Source organism: Mauremys reevesii, linkage group 2, assembly GCF_016161935.1.
Source record: "Mauremys reevesii isolate NIE-2019 linkage group 2, ASM1616193v1, whole genome shotgun sequence".
Classification (NCBI taxonomy): domain Eukaryota; kingdom Metazoa; phylum Chordata; order Testudines; family Geoemydidae; genus Mauremys; species Mauremys reevesii.
In genome coordinates, this window is record NC_052624.1 from 49,852,042 (window position 1) to 49,876,312 (window position 24,271).

The following is a 24,271-nucleotide window of genomic DNA, read 5'->3' on the forward strand; positions in this document are numbered from 1 at the left end:
GCCTGCATTTACAGTTATAAGCGTGACAGGCGCCTCACAATAACCTTTAAAAAACAGACAAACCCGAAGATTAATTGGAGAGCACAGCACAGATGAAAAAAATACATTGTTCTGAGATGCAGGACACGTGACTTACTGACTCTGCTGATCCTCCACTGATTTGGTGCTTGCAGTCTGCAAATCCTCCTCCTTTTCAGCTCTCTCACTTAATTTATTTACAGGATCTTGTAAGCTCTAGATCATAATCAATACATAAATGAAAAAGAAAATGGTAGACGGTCAGGGAAATATTTTTCACGTAACATTAAACTGGCCCAGCTAAGTCCACAAAAGAGAGCAAAATACTTTCAAAGTGCTGGAGCCTAGTCTGAATTAGAGAGAGAAAATTCCTGCAGGTAAAATTTTTTTTTTAGTGATTATTCACTAAAGCAGAGCTACAGTATAAACAACATGAAAAGAAGCAACCACTCACTATACATTTCCTTTATTGACCATTCATTTCTGAAGGAGGCCTCTTGGCTGTTGCTAAACTCATATTCTGTTTCCAACACGTATTTAAGAAAAATCTGTTCCGTTTGCAGCCCACACACTGACACAGTGGGTTGTGTTTTTTGTGTGTGTGTGAAGATGAACTAGAATTAAAAATAAAATGAAGCCATATTTTTTCCTTCATACTGCTTCTTCATCTCCTCTCTCTAGCACAGCTATTTACAGGACCCTGACAACTTAGCTCATGTGCAAAGACTATAAGGCCACATCTATGTCCTCAGTGACAAACTCTTGTACTATATGACCTCCAGTTACTGTACGTCATCAAAACCTATTTGGTGTTTATTTTATAATTGACGCAGATTTTGTGAGGTGGCTAAAGTGGAAATTTTGTCAGTTGAAAGCACTGTCGTGCACTGAAAAATAAATATGTAAGTAACTGCATCCTGGAGTTTCATGTTTATCATCTTAGTCCCAAATTTGACATGCAAACAAAAATACACAAACAGTTTATGCACTCAGTGCCAAGGATTAGATACATGATCATTAAAGGTATATATTGGGATGTTCTGATGTGGGTCTGCCTCACTCTTTCTTGTGGCAGCTACTCCACATACACCTCTACCCCGATATAACGCCACCTGATATAACACAAATTCAGATATAACATGGTAAAGCAGCACTCTGGGGGGCAGCGCTGCGCTCTGGCAAATCAAAGCAAGTTCAATATAACGCGGTATCACCTATAATGAGGTAAGATTTTTTGGTTCCTGAGGACAGCATTATATCAGGGTAGAGGTGCATATAAATAATGTAATCATTAAATATGCATTGGGCCAGAGAGAGTAACTCCATACCCAAGTGGTTCGGGCACTCACCTGAGATACAAGAAACTTATGCTCAAATCCCTTGTCCTCATCAAGCAAGAGGGTCTCCCGCATCCCAGATGAGTGCTCCAATCACTGGCCCCAAGGAAAATTTCTTTCTTGCCTCATCCCCAGGCCATTTTGTGTGGAGTTAGGTGTGTGCCACCATCATTCTTGCAAGAAACAGCTTAGGCACTTTCCTTCCAAGAGAGGGTTCCCAGCTGTGGCTCCCAAGGAGAGATAGGCAGCTCCCCCAAGCCCGGACTTACGTGCCTAACTCCCTACAAACCAGTGGGGTTTAGGATAAATCCCTCTCCTTAGTATCTGCTATCAGCTAGTTTAGGGAGCTCCTCACATAGCGTGCTGCCTTTTGTGGACCCCATTTTTAGGCATCACTCTAGCCCCATGAATTGTATAGGGAGCCTCGGTGCATAACTCAGAGCTTGTGGATTCCACCGGTCGGCAACAGTCCTAAAAGTCAGAGATTGCAATGCTGAGCATTGCAAGGCCTATGTCCCTTTGTGGATTTGGGCCCAGATCGTAAACTTGGAACTGTGAGAGTGGATCTTTGTGCCTATGCAGAATAGCACTGAATTCAACAGAGCTCTGTGCAGACATAAGTGTATCTTGAAGGATCAGGATTTATATTTGTATCTTGCGCTATGCCAAACACACTATGTGAATGTAACAAACTAAATGGAGCAGATATCATGATTTGGAATACCCACAAAAGAAGATCCGTTGGGTAAGTAAATGCCACTTTTACTGTCCCTTTTCTGATAACTGCACTTTAAAGTGTTCATTTTACTCTAAGCCTTGCTGATATTCAGGATAACCAATGTATTTATTTTTTGCTTAGAGAGAACACACTTTGCGAGAAGTACACTGAGTAGAGAACCGTTATAGTTTGTGTCCAGAGTCTTAATAAAATGCTAGCATACATCACTGGAATAGTAGAACCAGGGAAAGCTCTCGCTCCAAATTCCCCACAGGATCACAAAGGAAAGTTAGAGTCACCAGCTGATCTGCCATGTGGAAAATATCCCCACTTATCTAGTTTAGTTTGTTTTTACTGCTCCCCTGCTGACCTGAACAGATTATTCACCAGCAGGGGCATTTCTAGCTCCTGTTTATATAATTTTGGTCCATGTTTATATGAAGGCAGCCAGTTGTACTTATTTTACTTTCGGTGTTTAGGAACCACGTTAATGTGCTTGCCATAAAGCTACATCTCGCAAGGCTTTTGTTTTCTTTATCCCAAGTTTATTTTTCTGTAAAGTAGCCTAAGTGAATTTAGTGCTGGATTAAAAGCACTGGAGAGTCAAGGTGTTTAAAGAATAGAAAAAAAACACATGCAGCAGTAGTGCAAGCTTCTCATGTTATGTTGCAAATAGAATATAGTGGGATGACTCCCTCTTCCAGTTCAGTCCAGGACCCCTTTGCTTATACTGCCAAAAAGGGCATTAATCAGCACCATTTACGAGGGGCGTTGTGGGTTTTGGGAAATGGACACTTGCCCACTGGCACCTAGAATGAAATCACTCTTGTATTTCGTAGATACCATACAACAGATGGTAATGACTGGGTTGCATTCAAACCAGTGACCAAAGACCAGTTCTTGCACCACTGAAGTCTGTGGGAGTTTTTCCATCGACTTAAATAGGCACAGGAGTAGGTTCCAACAGACTAAAGGCTTTGGTGAGATGCAGCTCAGAGGCACCGCACAGAATGCAATGCGGAGAGGGCTGTACGTCACCTTTGTATCCTACTGATCCTTGGCTTCTCCAAAGGCTGAAGAGGCCCTGACAGGGCCTGAGGACTTGTCTAAGTTACAGCAGCCTCCTCAGGTTGCCGCATGGGCCACAGCACTGCCTGGAATCTCTGCAGTGTAGTGTGCTGTGGTCCTGTCCCTGACATGCCCTCTTCTCCCCCGGACCCGCCCGTGGCATATGCCCTATGCCAGGGTTTTTGCGGGGTCCTCAGGAGGCAGCCTTACATTTGTCTTCCGCAGTGCTCTCAGAGGAGAAATCCTCTGCCAGCCAGACATGGGGCTTTTAGGGCCCCTTTCCCTGACCGTCTCTCTCTCACCCTCCATATTCCAATACCATTTCCCTCAGCCGTTCAGTCTTTCCTTTTAACTTTTATTGGAATGTAATAAATACAACTTACAATATGATTTTTTAACTGTTTTGATTTCCAAAAAGTTTGTGGTTACCATAACATGGTAACTGCAATACCAGATTAGCACCCATGCTCCCTTTAATGATTCAAAGGTGGAAAGAAAAATCCTCAGTATTCCCTGGGAAAATTATATACATACAATGTTTTTTTAAACAGTTGTTTTCCTCTTAGAAACTCTAATACTAAGCTAACATTTTCCATCAGTGCTCAGGCTGTTTCAGGAAATACATTTTTATGGTACTAGGATCGGCACACTATGGGAAACGCCATACAGAAATGGTGCTCACAAGTGTCTGAAAAGGTAACAGAATAATAATATTAATGGAAGTTACTATTTCCTGTATTAGGAAAAACAAATATAGCACAAAGTCCACAATTAAAAGGGACATTATGCTCATGACAATTAAAAAATGGTAGCCATATTTTAATGCAATATCCAAGTTTAATCATATTGGTATTTAGGAAATATTGTCTTGAACTCTGCTAACAAATACCTCAGTGTTTTCTCCTTTCTCTCTCTCCACTAAAAGCACTTATTTTTTTATGAAAGAGACAAAAGGGCTAGAGAATTTAGCAAATATTTTAATACAAAAATAAATGTAGTTAAGTTAAGAAACAATGGTTAACAGTTTGGTTTGCTGAATGTAAATCCACAGTTTGCGACTGCAGTTGTGAACAAGTATAGAAACAACAGCATTTGGCATTCTGTAAATATCTTTGGTAGGTAGGTTATGTTATGTTTTGATGGAGTGAGGAATTCTCTCTTACCTTACAGATAGTATAATAAGTAGACTTCACTGAAGTCACTGGAGTTGTGCACACTAAACCAAAGCTATTTGGTTCAGAATAAGCAATATGCATAGGATCATATACTTTAACTAGATCAGGGGTCCCCAATGCAGTGCCTGTGGGTGCCATGGCGCCCGCCAGGGCATCTAAGTGCGCCCATGTATTGGCCGGCGGTCGAGCATCCGCCGAAATGCCGCCGACAAGCAGCGTCATCCAGAGGCGTCGCCGCCAAAATGCCGCATTTCGGCAACGACGACGCTGGATGACGCTGCTTGTCGGCGGCGACGCCTATTGACATTGCTGCTTGTTGGCGGCATTTCAGTGGCGACGCCTATTGAAATGCTGCCGACAAGCAGCAACGTCGGTGGATGCTTGTCCGCCATCACGGTCCTCCCGTGGCTCATCGTAAAAGGTTGGGGACCACTGGACTACATGAATGTGCGGTGCTCCCATTGACTTGGCTGAGAGCTGTATGCCTGTACCCGAAACTCAACTCTCAGAGTATTAACAGAATCTTCTTGATTGTCTCATTTATACCCCTCCAGTATAAAATCAGGAATATACTTTGTGTAACCCTGTACACACTACATTCCTTAGAGCAGTGGTCCCCAACCTTTTTCATCTGGCAGGCCCCAGACGACGAGCCACGGAGGATCGTGGTGGCGGACGAGCATCTACCAAAATGCTGCCAAGCGGCAACGTCAATAGGCATCGACGCCGACAAGCAGCGACGCCTCTGGATGACGCTGCTTGTCGGCGGCATTTCGGCAGATGCTCGTCCACCGGCCAGTGCACGGGCGAACTTAGACACCCCGGCGGGCACCATGGCGCCTGTGGGCACCGCACTGGGGACCCCTGCCTTAGAGCTTGTCTTCACACAGAAATCACACCAATTTAATTGAAATGTTAAAAGTTAAACTAGTATACTTTTTGTATGTGGACTCTTTTATGCCAGTTTAATACTGGTTACATAGGTTTAAAAATCCCTAGCGTAAAGAACTAATGTTTGAAGCCTTAACCAAATGTATAGGAAGTGACTCTTACTCAGGTGTTGCTTCTAACCCAGCTCTTGACCACAAACAGAACTGTCTCACCCAAATTTGGTGGTGCTTACTGTTCACGTCTGCTGTTTGGGGTTGTAGGCTAACTCCTGAGCTGGTAAGTGCCAACTTTGCAGTGAGGACATAGGTTAAACGACTCTAGTGCTGACAGTCCTTCAGTGCCTTCCCACAATTCCCCCCACATATCCAGAAGGACAGATAAGTTCTCTCACAATCCACCAGGAAAGAATCATAGAGCAGATCATCTTACTACAGCACAAAACCACAGGATCTGCCCCCACATGCCCTAGGTACACACACTGGTTAGCACAGCACCAGTGATGACACAGTAACTCGAGTATGGCTTTGCAGTGTGGCTGCTCATACCTGACCTAGATAAACCCTGATGCTCAGACCTAGATGCCAATCATTTCATATAATTCCATGAAGACGACCCACCCAATAAGACAATTATGGGACATCTGCTGATAGACCATGAAAGCGCTTTTGTCCCACTGTGGTTTCCTTCTTTTCCCCCAATAAATTAAAAAAAAAATTGAATGGGTTTATATTAGCAGCTGAATGAGAATTAGCCATATATCCAACCACCCTTATTTCTTTCCCCCATGCAGTGTGAGGGACAGCTGGCAAACTGGCAGAGGGCCAGGGAAAGTATATGGATGCCCTCCCAGTTCTACTGTCCAAAATATTGACCTTCTCACTAGGAAATTGTTATATACTTTTCAACACCAGTGTTATAAAAGGTGTAAGCTTTACCAAAGCCAGGCTACAGGCATTTTTACCTCTGTGTTCGCTAACTCAACATGGTTTCAATGGCAAATTGGTAAAAAGGTCTGCAACCTGCTTTTTATAGCTGATTGATGGCACCAGTGCTGAAAAATGGCTACAAAAGTTCCTAGCGCAGATGAATGTAAAGAACGAAGTGCCCCATGGGGGGTAACATGATATGCTAGGACCACCATCCCACCTAGTGAGTAAAATCAGCGCCTCTGGGCTTGGCAGCTCATCACCCTGGCACCTGTGGGCTTGCTGCATCAGTTATGAATGTAAAAAAATTGCTTGAGCCCTGGCTCCTCTTTCATTATAAATTAAACACTGAGTAAAATGTGGGATAGTAAATAGGAATCAGGAGGAATGACATACATAAGAAAAAGACAACCGAACATAATAATCCCTATGCAGTGCTTTTACAGCCAGAGATCTCAAAGAGCTCTAAGTAGTCAGTCAGTAGCATCATCCCCACTTTACAGATAGACAAGCTGATACACAGAGAAGTTATGTGAGTTAGTGGCAGAGCTTGGAATCCAGGTCTTTTGTTTCCCCAGTTCAGGACCCACACTACTTCCAGACCCCTGTGAGCAATTCAGGAAGTTAGGACTTATACTACCAAAAAACAAACAGGAATTAATGAAATATTAAAGTAACTATGGCAAGAAAGAAACAATTAAAGGATACATAAATGAGCTTCATTCATGAAAAGAAGCAACTGATGCGTATTCTGACATATTTGTTATAGAGTAAAATTGTTCAGGTTAGTGCAACCTTAACGTTCTACACGCTCAATCAGCCCATTCCCTTGATTAATACCGTAGCAAACAGATCTCTCCACATCAGGAGGCATGGAGTCTTTAAACATTAATAATCATCTTTCATCAAGCATAAAACTAAGAGTTAGGAAATACAGCTGCAATAGCACAATTACACTACTCTCAGAATACACCCTGAAGCAAAGAAAACAAATGGGTTGCTTTTCATTAACAGAGCTTGGCAAGCATCTCCAAAGACAATGTTTTCTTTCCAGAAATAATCCCAACAGGCGTTTCAGAGGCTCTTTGCTGAGGTAAGCCTAATACATGAATACTCATTAATATATTAATTAAAACTTCTAAACATAAATAGTAATTTCCACTGTACAGTAATATTGCTAATTTTTCAATGAGTCTATATTTAACTAAAATATGACATTTAAGAAAACAATGTTTGTTTTCAAATAATGTCCTAAAGTAAGGTCCTGATCCTACAAATATTTATGCTTAATTTAACTTATGCAAGTAGTCCCAGTGAAGTCTATGGGACAACTTGTGTGACTAAAGCTAAGCAACATGTGTTTTTCAGGACAGGGCTTCAAAATGAGAAAAGTGACTTGATGGCATAGTAACAAGCACCAGACTTAAGAATTACAGTGATTCTCCATATATATTTTAAATTATGGAGGTTCTTGATCATAATTCCAGTGTGTGTGTTTGGAAACTGGTTTACAGGGTATAAATTCCTAATTCTTTCTACATGTAAGTGGCCTTTCAAACTCAAAATTGCACACACTGTTAGTTTTTATTCCTTTTGAATTTTCTAATTAGCACTTGTTCAGTTTAATTTCACCAAATATAACTGTAGCTTAAATGTGTTAGTATCAATTTGTGTTTTTTTTAAAGGATTATTGTTTTTCTACACAAAAATTGGCACAGAGATTAACCTTGAGTAGATCTGGTGCAATGTGTAGATTTAAAAACACAACAGGATTTATGGTCATTTTTAGCTGTTTATCATTATTCCAAAATGTATGCATCAAATGAATAGCTGACCGAAGCAGTCTTCACTGGATAAAATTTCTGTCTTACATACATAGTCTCTCCATCAGCAGCTACACTTATCCGTCAGATTTAATTTTACAATGGAAAAAGTTTCATGTGTTGTTGCTGACACAGAAATTTTTATGTGCAGCTGCTGATGGACACATCTTCTCAGAGAAGTTGCATTTCTTTAGCAGATAAAATTTTATCCATTAGCAGCTTCTGCTATACACAGTCCTCTTCTGGGGTGATGGTGGCCATCAAGAGCAGTGGTTCTTGAGGTTAACACCCCATCAAGATGCACAGGGCAGTTCACTCATTTCAGAGCTACTGATTCAGGCTTTCGACAGACTCAGGCAGATATTGGTACATTGGTTACACTCAGTTCATATTTTCAAGCCAATCTTCCCAGCCATGAAGGCTAAAAACTTAAAAACAAAACAAAACAAACAAACAAACAAACCCTGGATTCTGATGTAATCACATGACCCCAGGAGCTGAGGACTTAGCCATATACATAGCCATTAGGGCCTATAGTACCTGTGCTTTAATCTGGCCATATAGTAGTCTTAACTGTGTCACAACCCACACGCAAGTGCACACAAAATTTTGTTGTGAAACAGTTATATACACACTATGTATATTTGTAACATAATATAAAATTTAAATATATTTAAATTATACATGCACATTAAAGATATATAGGCACACAGGAAAAAAATGAAATATTAGAAATATTCTTTGTATGAAAGATAAGTTCTCTATAGCCATCTATTGACATTATGGGGATATGAATCTATCGTCCATTCACTCAGCTTTCTAAAAAAAGCTAGATTGTTACTATTCATGTACTTGAAATGAATAAATGAAATATGATGACCTACAGATTTAAATTAAAATCTATTCATTCTCCACAATTGTAAAATTAGTTTAGTAACACAGATTGTTTAAAGAAAGAAACCATAACATATTAATTTTTTTTTTAAATAAAAACTTTGGTGTACCATAGAAAGTAGTCATTGTAATAGCTACCATAAGAAAGAAATTGCTGATATTAAAAGACAACTAGTCTAATCTTCTATCCCAAATATTTAGTTATTTTCTTAAACGTTTCCACTAACCCTTCATGTAGTTCTATGCTGAAAATCCCACAACAGCGATCAGCATGATGTTCTCAGCATGGTAAAATGTCATAGCAAAAAACAAGGAGCTATATTTTCTCAACATGGGAGGCCAGCTCTACAAATTATAAGGATTCTCATTATGAGGCAAGAGCTATAAATGCTATATTGAGGAATATTCACATTAATTTTTATGGCTGTAGTTTGTTTTAAGAGACTTCATCATACACAGAGAGACACACACACACACACAAACAATCTAGAGCCCACTTCTTTGAGTCACTGAGTCCAAATCCAATTTTAATTATAATCAAATATATCACAGAAGAAGAGTAAAATCAGAATAGCGTTGCCTATCTACCATCCTCCACCACAGGGATCTTTTATGCATGGAAATAAGCATGTTGGCTGCCCAAGTTCACTCTCAGCATGACATCCAAAATGTGTCCCATATACTGAGATCTGAACAATATCTGGCTAGTTACTTATCATACATGCAGAGGAATCTCACTTTCTTAGACTGCTAGAAGAGCAAATACTATAATACCAACAGAAAAAAAAAGTCACAGTATTCAACAAGAAGTATATTTGTTTGCTTCAAAGCATAAGAAAAGAAAGTTAGTAAACTACCTTCGGTGTAGCATGGTCGGGCACAGTACTCTAGCAATCATGCTACCAAATAGGGGATCCAAATCAGAGACTTTGCCCCCAAACTTGAGATGTGCCTGAGCTGCACTTGAGGCAGCTGAGTGAGGGGAAACAACAGTGGCTTTATGCCCTGCCTGATCCTGGGACTAACTGGGGATCAACTTGATCCTGTGTGCTACTTGTAGCAGCCTCAAGGCTATTATATACGCCCAGCTGCCTACTGTTTTTATCACACAGGGCTGTCCTGGCCATGATCCCAGTCTTCTGCACTGGGGGCTGAAAGAGGTGGGATGGAGCCATAGTGGAGCCACTATGGTATCTGAGGACTCATGGATTCCTCCTCCGGCTAGTTAGGCAGGCATTATGGCAGCTTTATGATGCTTTAATCAGGCTCAGAAATGGGCCCTTGATTTATTTTTGCTGTTCCTTGGTCAGTGGAGGTTAGCAAATCAGATTTTTTTGAGCTGTTGCACCAGCAGACCTAGGGCTGCCAATTTTGGTTGGACGTATTCCTGGAGGTTTCATCACATGACAATTTTAATTAAAGATTAATCTTTAATTCCTGGAGACTCCCGGACCATCCTGGAGGATTGGCAACCATAAATCCCTATGGGCTCTTTGGGGTTGTGAGGTAACTCTCCATAAAGCCCTAACCTCAAGTCTCTCCCCACTTTGGGGCCTATAGTGAAGCTGCAAGGACTGACTAGTGAAATGTGGACCAACTGGTTATTCTGCGTTTGACACACACACACAATTGAGGGTCTGACCTGGAATTGTTTTAAAGCTAGGTTGTCTCAATCAATATCGTATTGTCACAAGTCATTCATTCTTGACTTTCCTGCTTCTTGCAGCTCGCCTATCTCTTCCCCAAATCCCTCCTGGACGGAAATACTTCCATCTTCTCCCCATCCCTATTTATTTGGTGCAAATGGGATCAGGTAGTTACATGCCTTCGGGGCAAGTGGCTACTCTAATTTTAACTGAACAGTTGACAGATTTTTCAAAAAAAATTCTGTTTCTTTAGTGAATCCTCAAATTACAGTGATGGGTGATTTTTACAGTGGGGCAGAAGAGATCATGAACATAAGCACTGAGAATGGAGTCCAGCCCTCTGTTCCAAGCGTGGCAGATTCAGAGGTTCTACTGCCCTCCTGAAATTCCACCACAGAATTTGTAACAAAGCAAAGGAAAAGAAAAAAAAAAAGAGCTTGAGCATCCAAAATCACCTTGTGGGTACTTAGATGCAGATGTTCTTTTTAATATGAGAGGATATTTTTTAAGAGCTGTTTATAAAAACAAATGCGAAAAGCAAAATGGTGGCCATAAAATTGGTGGGATTGTGGAGGACAATGTAAAACCTAGAGTTTGTCCTGCTTGCCTGCTATTCTTTTTGATCCTGATTCAGCACTTAGGGCACATCACTATTTGAGATAATGCTTGAGCATGTGCTTAAACTTTAAACAAGTGCTTAAATGCCATCCTGAATAGGGCTGCTTTGCTGATATGGAACCATATGCTGGCCAATATGCATTTATCAAAAGGAAATGCTAGTATACTTGATAAACTGCACACCATGACCACTTGTTGGCAATCCATGACAAACCCCCTAGATATAAACATGCAACTAAAAAATGCGTACTGCTTTTCTCTCATTTATTACCAAATCACTTGATCAATGGATACATAAAATAATACACCTGTATGTTCCTTACCTTTAACATAGTGAATTCATATGGCTGATAACCTTTGAAACTTTCATGGATAGCTGCCATGGTGTGTGAGGTTTTTTCCCAAAAATGAAGCAGCGTTGTCTGTAAAGAAAGTAATATTTCAATATCATGTTACTTTAATAATCAGTATTTAGTGCTAACTTTCATTCCCCCAAGCGATTTAGATATTCTTATACTTATCAGCATATTGTCATATTACTGTAATATGAAAAACATGTTTTACAGATTACAGGGAATCTTTCCCTTGAGGTCAAAGTGTTCTTTGAATACCTGATATGTTGTTAGAACATGAGACAGGAGGTTACATCTACTCGCTCCAAGAAGATCCACTTTCTGACACACATCAGTCTTCAGTTTGTCAAAATTTAGCTTTGCGTGACGTACTTGTGCTTGAACCTTCAAATACAAAGAGTCATTTATCACAAACAGGAGATGAGGGAGTTTGGAGCAGCTGGTTTTTAATTATTTAAACTTTTTCTGCTTCCATCTACCTAGCCTAGCAGCTTATTAAAAACAAAAAAACAACCCCCCCTCCCGCAAAAAAAAACAACCCTGAAAAACAATGCAGCAAACGTATAGAATCTTTTCAGAAAATTAGTTAAAACAGGACTAGTTAAAAACCTATATAAGGCCCCTATCATGCTATCAAATGTTGCACAAAACTCCCAGTGAAATGAGAATTAAGCAGATTGATTCATGATAGCATATGGTTTTATTTTTCTCTTGTCCTTTTTAGTTACTATAAGTAATTATATTCATTCACTGAAGATGTTATGTTTTAATATTGACACACACACTACATAAAATGCATGTTAAATATTTATTATTTATAATGTGTTCAATATACAGTGTCCTTGTTTTTAATAACAGTTTGTAGGAACACACATTCAAAAGCTTTAAGGATGATCAACTTATTTGGAACTGAATGCACCTTATTATGCATTATAACAAGAGTATTTATTGTGTGCCTAGCAGTTCAATATATATAGTTATATATGTATGCATCTCTTTCAGACAGTCAAAAATGTGCTGTAATAGGCATAAAGCTCTTTATGATCAATGTGAATGAAACTATACAGTCATCATCTGGCTATTGTTGCTCATATCTGACTATGGTAGACGTTACAATTTAACAGTTTAATTCTATTACAAAAGTTCTCAATTTTAATCTTTCTTTATAATAGATAGGTAGGTTCATTTTATACTTTTGATAAAAACACCAGAACCTTCTTATCGTAGGTAAGCAGGCATATAGAATTTCACAGGACTGTGTTTTCTGCTCACATTAACCTTTGCATACCCACTCTCCAGAATTAGCACACAATTTTGTCTGTTAAACAAGTAATTTTTGTTTTGAAGGCCAGTAAAGTATTGGTTCTTTTAGCAATAGCAGCAGCTAACAGAGTAAAAGGCTGAGCTGGATGTTTTGTGAATAGGGTTGGGGTGCAACCAGAATTTTCCCTAAGGGAGGGAGCCCAGAATTTTCCCTCCTCTGCCCTGCACCCACCCCTAAGCTCTCCATCCCACATACTCTTCCTCCCCTCCCCCACTGCCTCTACACTCAGACTCATGATCTCCACCCTGCAGCCAGCTCTACAGTCCCTTCCTGCTGCCCCACACCAGCCCTGCACCCAGCACCAAGTTATCCCCAGCCCACATCCTGCTCTTTCCCCTACACTGCCCTGCACACAACTCCAAACTCTCTCCACCGCATACCCAGCCCTGAGCTCTCACCCACAGAGGTGATCAGGCTGCAGAGCACCATACGCAGCAGGGGCCAGGTAGTTCTAGGAGCCCCAAACCCCACCCTCCTGTAACTCTGCTCCCCCAGGAAGTGCTAAAGTCTGGATCAAACCTTGTACCCTCCTGGAGACTGAGGGTTCCTGGTGCCAAGAGTCTGGGGGTGGCTGTTGCCCATGGCTGTTGGAAGAACTGCAAAGGTGGGAGGGGGAGAGAGAAGGGGAGAAGCAGGCACACGGGGACACACCACCACTCAAATTTGGCCTGGCTACCTATCTGTCTTGACAGGGGAGCAGTTGGGCCAAATTTGAGTGAGTGGTATTATGCCTTGGTGCACTCAAATTTCAGCTCATGGCGCCCCTGACCAGAGTTTCATTTTCATGACAGTTCTGCAAGTCTGCCTTAGTATTACATCAATGGAAATCTTTGTATGTAATTCCTCGAATTTCTTTTAAGGAACTGGAGAAATATCGCACACATACACCCCTCTATTGATTTCCCTGTATACCACCATAATTACAAAGCAAAAAGTTTACCCAACAAAAGAACTCCACAGTGAAATGGCAGGCAAAAATAAATGAAATAAATTAATTTTAAAAAAACCACACCCACATAATGAATATTGATATTATGTATTAACTTATTCCATATTACAACAAATAGTACTTCAGCCCTGTATTTGGAGGAAACTTCACATTGCTTGTTCCAATGTATATTTTATTCCGCGTTAGTCTAGAAACTCGAGAACAGTGAAGTTAAGCTACTTCAAAAGGCCAGTTTTAAGGCTTGGCTACTGAAGCCTGTGTGCAAAATTTTCTTTTAAAAAAAAAATCTTAATCATAACACAAATACATTTCCCCCTGTCATCACATAACAATACAAATGAGTACATTTTGTTCAAAATTCACTCTCCCATTTCCCCTCCCCCACCACAGACACACAGAGAGAGCAACTGAGACTTAAAAATGCAACCTTAAAAGAAGAATTTTGGAAGAAGTTATAAGCACATGAAAGAAGGCAGTCTAAACACAGATTATCTATAGCTTTTGCTACCAAGAAATGCTATATGGAGGTACTTGAATAGGAAAGGTGCTGGGGTTCTGGGAAATATACTGGAGACTTAGGACCAAATTCTGGTTTCAGTTACACTCTTGTATATCCAGAACAGCTCCATTGATGTCAATGGGGTTACAAGCGTATGGTGTTACTCTGGATTTACACCGGTGCAACTGAGATCAGAGTCTGGTCTCTAGTCCATATGCCGGGATGCTGTGTTTTGCAAGAAAACAATGAATGGCACTATGACCTTGCATAGTGATATCCCAAGTGTGCAAAGAATGTTCATTTCTTAAAATTCTGTCACACACAAAGCAGACCACAGGAATAATTCCTGCTGACAGCATGCGTAATTATTAATTTCCAGAACTGTAAATCTGCACAAGGGTTTTATATAACAGACTGGAATCAGGATGTATGTGAGGTTTCCAATTTATTAAAAATAATACTTTCCAACTGAAGGAAAGGTTATAAAATTACCACAGAAAATGTGCTTTTTTCCCTTTTAGTGGTATATGATTAAACCATTGTATGTTCTCTGTAACCTAGGGGCCTGTCTCAGGATACATCCTCTAAAGATTCTATGTAACATACTACATGTCAAAACTATATACCTATATCCTAACTGAATCTATGATTATAAATCTTTCAGCTTCCAAAAGAGAAAACAAAGATGACTAATATTTCATCCACTTGACCCAATGTGTAATTCAAGACCATATGTTTTGTGTGTCAATACTGATTATTAAAATACTTAATGTACTGCTGTGTTACCAAATGCCATACACTTTTCCTGCCAAACAAGGAAGACAAGACATCACTGAGAATTATTAAATAGTTGATTTCATCTAGTATTTTGAGTTACTGGAGGTTTGGTCAGTAATGGGACTTCTTTTTCTGCAACAGCAGTACAAGAATTCAGGAGAGAATGCAGCCTGGTACATCATCTTGAGTCTTTGCTTATTTTTGTATGTTTATACATGCGTTTATAATCCAAATTACATCAAACATCTTTTAAGAATATTTGTGGCTTTAGGAATTAATAATAAAATTAACACAATCATAACCTACTTCAGCAGTTCTCAAGCTGTGGGTCGGGACCCAAAGTGGGTCATGACCCCGTTTCAGTGGGGTTGCCAGGGCAGGCGTCAGGCTGGCCCAAGGCCAAAGCCTGAGCCCCACTGCATGGGACAGAAGCCCAAGGGCTTCAGCCCTGGGCGGTGGGGCTCGGGCTTCGGTTTCAGCCCTGGGCGGTGGGGCTCGGGCTACCGGCTCCCTACCCAGCGCGGCAGGTCTTGGACTTCGGTTTTGGGCCCCACTCCCGCCCGGGGCAGTGGGGCTTGGATGGGTTCAGGCTTTGGCCACTCCTCCTGTGGTCATGTAGCAATTTTTGTTGTCAGAAGGGGGTCTCAGTGCAATGAAGTTTGAGAACCCCGATCTACTTAACACCTCATAATTCATTAGGCACTGACAGAACCGTGTGTTCTCTTCTCAAATAAAGGGCTCGTGTAATACACCCTAATTGTCTCCCTTCCCTGCGATTACTCTATACACCATGACTTTGATGACAGCATTTCATCATGGCCCTGATCCTGCAAACTCTTACACATATGTTTAACTTTGCTCACGTCTTGAAAGTTCAGCACATGAATGTATCGAAGATTGTGGCCCTGATGAGATTTTTAAGAATTCTGATAGGGGTCAAAGGATTCTATTGACTACGTAAGTGAATTACACTAATCCAAATACGCCCTTCCACCCCTGATATTCTATGATTTCCCAGTGAAAGAGGCAGGTACCCAGCACGTAGTGCTCAGTAGTTGCTTAGTTTCATAGCATAGATTAGAACTGGTTGCTATACAAGCAAATCCTGCAATGTCACCAACACCATCTGTAAAGCTTCTGACTGCTTGTCTTTTAGTTACTAAAGTGCCAAGCACTGAACAAAAAATCATTTTCTATTCCTGACATTCAGATATATTACTACAGTGACTGCTAACAGTCTTGCACTGAAACCTATAAAATAGGGATTTGGAATGCACTACTTTATACTTATATTACCATCAGTCTTAAATATTAGATTTTTTTATTTGAATTTGAACTATAACATTTCCCTACTCAATCAATCCAAGTTCTCACGGGAGGCTGTAGCATTTTAATTTGTATTAAAGCAGCAATAAAACTAAAACTACCAGATAAAGCGAAGGTGTCAGAGACACAATAAATTATAGAAAACTGAGAAACAATGTCACACAATCCATAACGGAATGAACAGAATGTAAAAAAGTGCTATTTAATTTAAATCATCATAGCAGCAACAGCATTTCAGTTTGATTTACCTGAGAACCAGATGAGACCTTGGAAATTGGAACAATCACGTTTTCCTGTCACACAACCGGGCTGAAATCTTAACTGCTAGTGAACAAACGATTGGGAAAAGTTTCTCTCCCTGGTTGCCTGAGTGCTGTATTTCTTTTAACATAATTGAAATCAAGAATTTTTTGAGCTGATGGCCAACTCTGTTCATAAATTAAATTCCCATGATTTCGATATATATCTAACTATGCTTATACTGTATACTGTGACTGAGTCATTTTAAAGAAAACAAACATGTAAAAAGGTATGCTACCATTTTAATCCTCCCACTCCCCAACAACTATACCTTCTGAACTCTGTCATTTGCACTGGCTCTATATTTCCACTATCTCATTGTATTTCAGCTGGTATGAGGTTAAATTCAGTCTTGTAGATAGTTTCCTTCGCACAAATGACATTATTTATTCAAGAACAAGATTTTTCCATCCACCTTTATTATCAAAATGAGAGGCGTAAATGAAACTTAATTCTAATTCATGCACAAAAACAATAGCCTGTGACAGTAATTCACATTTTTTATTTTAATATGTGACTATTCCCATTGAATTTCAACAGTAATGCTTGTTATTACTACTATTTAACATTTATATTATGGTAGTTACTGAAGGCCTCAACCAGGTTGGGTCCTAATGTCCTAGGAACCAAACATTACTAAATTTAAGTTCTGCCCCAAGGATTAGTAATTTAAGTACATGTGTAAGCATTTGAAGGATTGGGCCTACATCAAACTGAAAACACTCTAGACATAACCCCCTTAATAACTACCTGTCTAATACAAATCCTGAGGAACTTCAAACTACAGCAGTGTTACTGAGTATGCATTATGGTAGCTGGTAGTTTTTTAGTAATGTATAAGGTATATCTTAATAAGGAATTTACTATTGTAAAACTCACCCCAACTTGAATGCAGGCAGGACTGGGGCCCTAAATCTACTTAACACTCCAGCTTTTTGCACATTATGTGCACTAGTTTTCATGGGAAAGGTCTTAACATCATCTTCCCCCATCTGAATGGTAATATAGAAGCCAAAAACATAAGAAAGTGTGTGTGTACACCATGCGAGGAAGGGATGTGTGGATTAAATTTCATGTGGACACTACATTCTGACATGAGAATGAGTACTCCTGAACTAGCGCATAGCAAGTGAAAGATAGTATAATGCAGTTTCTAAGGACCATGATATTACCAGGAACAAAAGAAAGCTTCTTGGTTTTGTTCCATCAATCTCTCGCTCTCTTCTACAGTATACAAGGTGCTACAGAACAAAAGGGTTTTAAATTATTTTTTCATTTGAAAACTGATCATCCTTTCTAGAGCTTTACCGACAGAAGTAAAAGCCATGTTGTTCTTTGGCACTACATAAATGATACATTAAAATTAAAATGAAGAGCCCCGAATTGTTAGGAAGCAATATATAAAGGAACTTGATCTCTTTGTAAGAGTACATGACTCAGAATCTAAAACATGTATTTTTATAATTATAGTGTAATTTACCAAAATGGAACAGAACAACTTGAAATGCTTTTAAGGGTGGGTGAAAGAGCTCTGTTTTTGAAATCCATTAGTAAGTAGGTCTTTAAAAACCCTATCCACTTGGATAGCAAAGTAGAACAACTAGTAGAGAAACAATAATATGTTTATGTTGGGTTAAGTTTTAAAATACACAATTTTATTTTTAAATTAATGACATTAATAGTTCTTATTCATCTTTTAAAATAGTATTGTAGTTTTAGGATACTACACAAAGTGAAACAGAAGTTACTATATACTTTATTTGTGTATTTGTCTATTTTTAAAAACACTTTACTAAAAAGATCTAAGTGTTTATATGTAACAGACTTCTGAAATCCAGGAATCACCACTTTTGAGTTCTGCCTAAAAATCAATGGCAGATTAAGCCTATTAGGGCAGATTTTACGCTAGTTTAAATTGTTATAACTTCATTCACTTTAAATGAGCTATGACCATTTGTACCAGCTGAGGATTTGCCTCACAGAGGGGTTTTTTTTTTTTTTTGGTCACTTAGTGCCTGATTCAAAGCCCACTCAAGTCAATGGAAAGACGCCCATAGACTTCAATGGCCTTTCAATTAGGCTCTTATTAAAATGTGGATAGAAGAACCATAATCTTGAAGAACTCCACACAAGTATTTGTAGCTCTGCTTGTTTTATTTTTATTAGTAGTACACAACTCTGGTATTCTTTAATAGAACCCCTCCCTCCAAAGCGTGCCTGAAATACCTCACAGTGCACAATAGGTAAATATATTAAAGGAGATGAGACGAATGGACTTGTGATGATATGAGTCTTTGGGGTCCATGAAGCCTAAAGACATTCCCTTCCCACCCCTACTACTCACTACTGGTAAATTTATAAAGAGCAAGATTATCTCAGCTTTCATTTAATTAGTACATTTCTAGCTGTGTTTTCATTACAGAGATGTCCTTGAAAATACGACCACCACTTGGGCTTAAAATCTGTCAGTGATTTTTCCCACTGATTATCAGCTGTTCACAGTTCTTCATCTCGGTGTCCACCGTGTCCTGCCGTGGTATTTGGAGTCTGTGAAACCTCTCTAGCAATAGGGTCCCTAGGTGAAAGCAGTGTGTTGGAAAGATTCTTACAGTCTAAGGCCAGAAAGGACCATTAGATCATCTAGTCTGACCTTCTGTATAACATTGGCCATTAAATTTCACCCAGGTACCTCGGTATTGAGCCAATAACTTGTGTCTGAGTAAAGCATACTTTCCAGAAAGGCATCCAGTTTGCTTGTTATTTTTTAAAACGCCAATCAGTGGAGAATCTACCACTTCCCTTGGTAGTTTGTTCCACTAGTTAATCACCTTCACTGCCTTACTTCAGATGTGCATTTGTCTGGCTTCCAACCATTGGCTCTTGATACTCCTTCCTTGCTAGATTAAAAAGCCCTTTAATAGCTGATATTTTCTCCCTCTGCAGGTACTTCTACACTGTAAACCAGTCACTTCTCAATCTTACTGATAGGTTAACCAGATTGAGCTCTATAAGACTCTCACTAGAAGTCATTTTCCGCAGCCCTCAATTAATTTTTGTGGTTGGTTTTTTCACTCTCTCCAAGGACAACATGAGAAGTGGGGTGTTGTCCGGACTGCCTCAAATTGTATTAGCTTCGTGCTGCAGGCTCCCTTCCAGCTGCCTACAACTGAGGCAGGCTCTCTGCTGAGCAGTATGATATGAGCTCTACGTTCCTTCCCAAAAATTGAGATAGCAACCCTACATCTCCTATTTCAGAGCTGTGTCTAGCATCTACTACCTGAAGGGGGAAATGGTGAATTTTCTCCACTTCCTTCAGCACACTCAACATACCGGACCATGACACTAATCTCTCCAAACTTTGCCTTTTCTTCACTGTCCCCACTACTAAAATTCTGTCCACTCCTGAATTCTCCCCCCAATAATTACTGTAACCTCTTCCTTCTCACCTCTCACTCTCTTTCCTCCAGGCTATCCAAAATGCTGCTAGTCACCAACTCCAATCACATCCCCCTCCTGATGATACCTCCACCATCTATCTTTTCCTAATTCAGACAGGTGCCTCATCTTCACTTACAACACCCTACACAGCTACCCCCACCCATTTGCTCTCATTTTCTCCTTCAGTCTTCTCCTTTCCTAACAGCCTTCCCAATCCTTTCATCCAATAAGCTTTTGCCTTGTACCAACACCTGGAACAGGCTTCCTGTTCTCTTGGCTAGGTACCTTCTTGTGTCTTCCCTCCTTCAAAGCCACCTCTTCTAGCAATCCCTCCTCCTATATCTTGTTTTATTTATCCTGTTAAGATATTTGGGGCAAGGAAGGAACTTTGTGTTAAATTATGAAGTGCTGTGCTAGCAGTGCTATCTATCTGTATTTTTTAAATGTTAATATAATATTGGAAGCAAAGATGCTAGTGAGCATTTTTTGAGTTCAGACACTGCTTATATTTTAAGTCCTGGGAGAAGATGATTACACTTTTTTTTTTTAAAGACTTTGTACAGACCTGGCAGTATGAAACTCTTAGCATCATGGACACATGCCATGTTGTGTCAACATCTTTGTGGATTTTGTTTACAGGAAAAAATAAATTTGCTCCTCATGTCAAGTTTATATAGAATCATGTGCTAAGCTTGTAAAATTTTACTAGCTTGAGGTTCTTGGCTCAGAAGAGATGTAACTTCAGTATAATTATGATTAAGTGATGATCATAACTGTTTATTTCATAACCACAGACAATCGGCAGATGTGAACAATTCTCTGACTCCAGCAAGGATACAGCATTAATGCTAGCCCGCCTGTTCTCCTTCCCATCCAACATACAATTGCTCAAACCCATTTTCAATGATGGGTGGCACAAAAATTGAGTAGTAAAAGGCAATTAGCCTAGATCTGCCAGACATACACCACACAGTGAAATCAGAAATATCAAAGCAGCAATGGAAGGATTAATACAGGGGTAGACAACCTATGGCACGCAGGCTGATTTTCAGTGGCACTCACACTGCCCGGGTCCTGGCCACTGGTTCGGGGGGCTCTGCATTTTAATTGAATTTTAAATGAAGCTGCTTAAACATTTTAAAAACCTTATTTACTTTACATACAACAATAGTTTAGTTATATATTATAGACTTATAGAAAGAGACCTTCTAAAAATGTTAATATGTATTACTGGCACGCAAAACCTTAAATTAGAGTAAATAAATGAAGACTCGGCACACCACTCCTGAAATGTTGCCGACCCCTGGATTAACATATTCCTCTGTATTAAAGGAACAGATATATAATATATATTAAATTCATTCTACTGGAACTTCCTAAGCTCAGGAATATATTCTGTTGCTTTTAGCAATAAGAAATTAATTACTTATCAGTCATTTAATTAGTGAAGTAGAAGACGCAAAATACATTTTTGCACTGATTTTTTTTATTTTTACAGACTACTGAATTTGAAGTTTGCTTGTATTAATAAAGAGGTCTATTTCACATTATATAACATACAAGTTAGCACTAAACAAAACTCAGAAGGTTACATGATTCAGTTCATATAAACAATCAGACTGCGATGCTGAGGGCAGCTGAAAAAAGTTACCCTTGTCGCTTGCTCAGGCACTCCTATCTTTTCAAGTGTCCTGTCCCTTCTCCAATGACCACAGCTCTTTGCTAACTACTCCCCAGGTTCTTTACTTTCTTTTGTTTTCAGGTTCTTTTTTTTTGATTTGGTTGGTGATGATTGTCTTATTATTTAGGTTATAAGGAGAGGAGTTATGGCCTATATCTCCTCTTATAAGAAGCTTGAGCAGGAAGCAGATCTTGGAGAAACCTATTGGTATACTACAAGATTTTAGCCAATTTAATTAATTAGTTACTTCTCTTTTTTCTGTGGGTTTTCTGGATACAGGATGGACAGTAGGCCCTTAGGCCCTTTTTCTCCTGGAAGAACCTCAAGGTCCAGCACAAGCAGTTCTAACTGGCTGGCCAAGCTACGAAACACTGAATGTAGGAAGGGGCTGCAGCGTGAACTGCAAATAAAGGAATTTAAAAAGACAAGTTCTACTGTCTCTCTCTCTCTAGGACCAGGTGAAGAGGGGTTGTAAAATCCTGATTACAAAGAGCAACATAAAATACACCACCAATCAGGGCACGGAAAAATTATGGCCAAAATGGTCAGAAGTGCCCACTAATTTGGGGTGCCCAAATTAAAACAGCTAGGGGCCTTATTTTCAAGAGTACTTTGAATTTTTGTAGCGCTTCGTATGTTCAAAGCACAGCTCCAACCAACTTTAGTTGCAGTTGTGAACATTCAAAACGTCTGCAAATCTGGTTCCAGGTGTCTCTCAGCTGGCACCCAGAAAATGAGGAACATACGATTAGCGATCATCTCTGAAAAGGTTGACTTAGGTGACTTGCCCAGCATCACATAGGAATGTCATGCCAGAGACGGCAACAGAATCCAGTTCTCTGGGATGGCATTCAACTCCCTTAACCAACTAATCACCATTCTTCTTCCTGCAATCCCCTGCCTCAATCACTACACACCTTCCAAATTCAGCAACGAACGAGGCAGGGATCGTACAGACAACAGCGTCCTTTACTGCACAACCCTAATTCATAAATGAGATTAAGGGAAAAAATGTTGCTCTGCCCATGTTAAAAAAATTCTTACAACTGTTTCACTGACCATCTGTAGCATCACCATGCTTTAAGCATGGACTTGAAATTTGGCTAGGGGCCAAAGTGTCAGGGACATGACTTTGCTGATCTGCCCAAATCTGGCCAATTCATAAACCTTTAAAGAAAAAAAAACAAACAAAAATACTGCAGCAGCGGCATGTGTCTTGTCCACAGCTCCACACAGAAGACAACAGCCTATTATTGTTACCAGTTACTGTATTAAATCAAGTGGTATAGCTGACTGTGCACAGATACATAACATTATGATAGTTCTTGTTCTGAAAGCTCAAGGAAAAAATTGTTGCAAGGTTGAGATTTTGTACAGTCCAACTACTTACAAATAGGATTTATATAACTGCATGTATACAAATTCATTCGAGTGACAAGGAACAAGAGATCCTTATATATCAAAATATTTAGAAATGTTACTGTATTATGTAATATCTGACTCTCTCTCTCTCTCTCTCACACACACACACACACACACACACACACACACACACACACACACACACACACTTACTTTAAAGTTTTCCTAGACATTCGGCATGCATTAACAAAATACAAAATGGTGGATTTTTCTTAAGTTTGGTGTATTTATTCTATAAAAAATGAACTTTTGCAAAATCACTGAATATACGTTGTAAATTATTTGTGTTTGCAAAATTCTGTGCAATCATCTTCTGTTTAAATAAATAAATAAATAAAAATGAAAATTCCACCTAGAGACACCCAGCATGGCAAATTTCAGCTCAGACAGTTAACATCTGGCAAATTTATAAGCAATTGAAAACAGTCATATTGGGAAGTGTTAGGCGGCAACAACAACAAGAGGCAGCTCTACCAGTTCTATCTATTAGCAGCAACATGGTTTGGGTGAAACTCAGGAGAAAAACTTGGAAATTTCTAAAAGTGTCAAAGCTTCCATGGATTAAATCTGTAATGTTTAAGCAGAACACATACATTTCATATAATAGGAAAATATTCAATTCAATGACAGTTTTATTTGAATGTTGTGGATCAATTTTATACATTAAGAGTCCAAGGTTTCAGAACAAAGATGAGCACACATCTGCAGATCTACACTGGAGCGTGTAATGACCACAATTATATGCTTGGATGGGTAAATACCTGAAGCGACAATGTGGGCACAGTTCTGTGCATGAACATATGACCTCTCTATTTAAAAATGAATTATTCAGAAATGACTATCTCAGAGTTATCATGAATTTGAAAAACCCACACAGAAATGATTGTGCACAACATTTCTTACTCCCAAATGCAAGTCTATTGAGTACAGTGGTTGAGGTATAGGAAAAAGTGCTGCCAAAACCCTAGAGAGAATCCATCTCCACATCTAATTCTTCAAAGAGGCAATGCTGCAAACATCCCTTCACAGCCATGGGATGACTACACATGTTGCTATACAACTAGACTGTTCCTGTCCTTAAGGATCAA

At 39.5% G+C, this 24,271-nt stretch overlaps 1 protein-coding gene across 9 annotated transcripts in view; it reads right to left on the reverse strand.

Annotated features, from left to right (window-relative positions):
* ICA1 (islet cell autoantigen 1) overlaps positions 1–24,271 on the reverse strand; it is a 124,838-nt gene that overhangs the window by 50,985 nt on the left and 49,582 nt on the right. For all 9 annotated transcript variants that reach the window (XR_005593763.1, XM_039523090.1, XM_039523087.1 and 6 more), the window contains 3 exons: positions 11,726–11,851; positions 11,438–11,536; positions 137–234 (listed from right to left, as the gene is read on the reverse strand). Coding sequence is in view for 8 of the 9 variants with exons in the window: in XM_039523090.1 (XP_039379024.1) it covers positions 137–234; positions 11,438–11,536; positions 11,726–11,851 (323 nt within the window). In the remaining variant the exon portion in view is untranslated. The remainder of the gene's footprint in view (positions 1–136; positions 235–11,437; positions 11,537–11,725; positions 11,852–24,271) is intronic.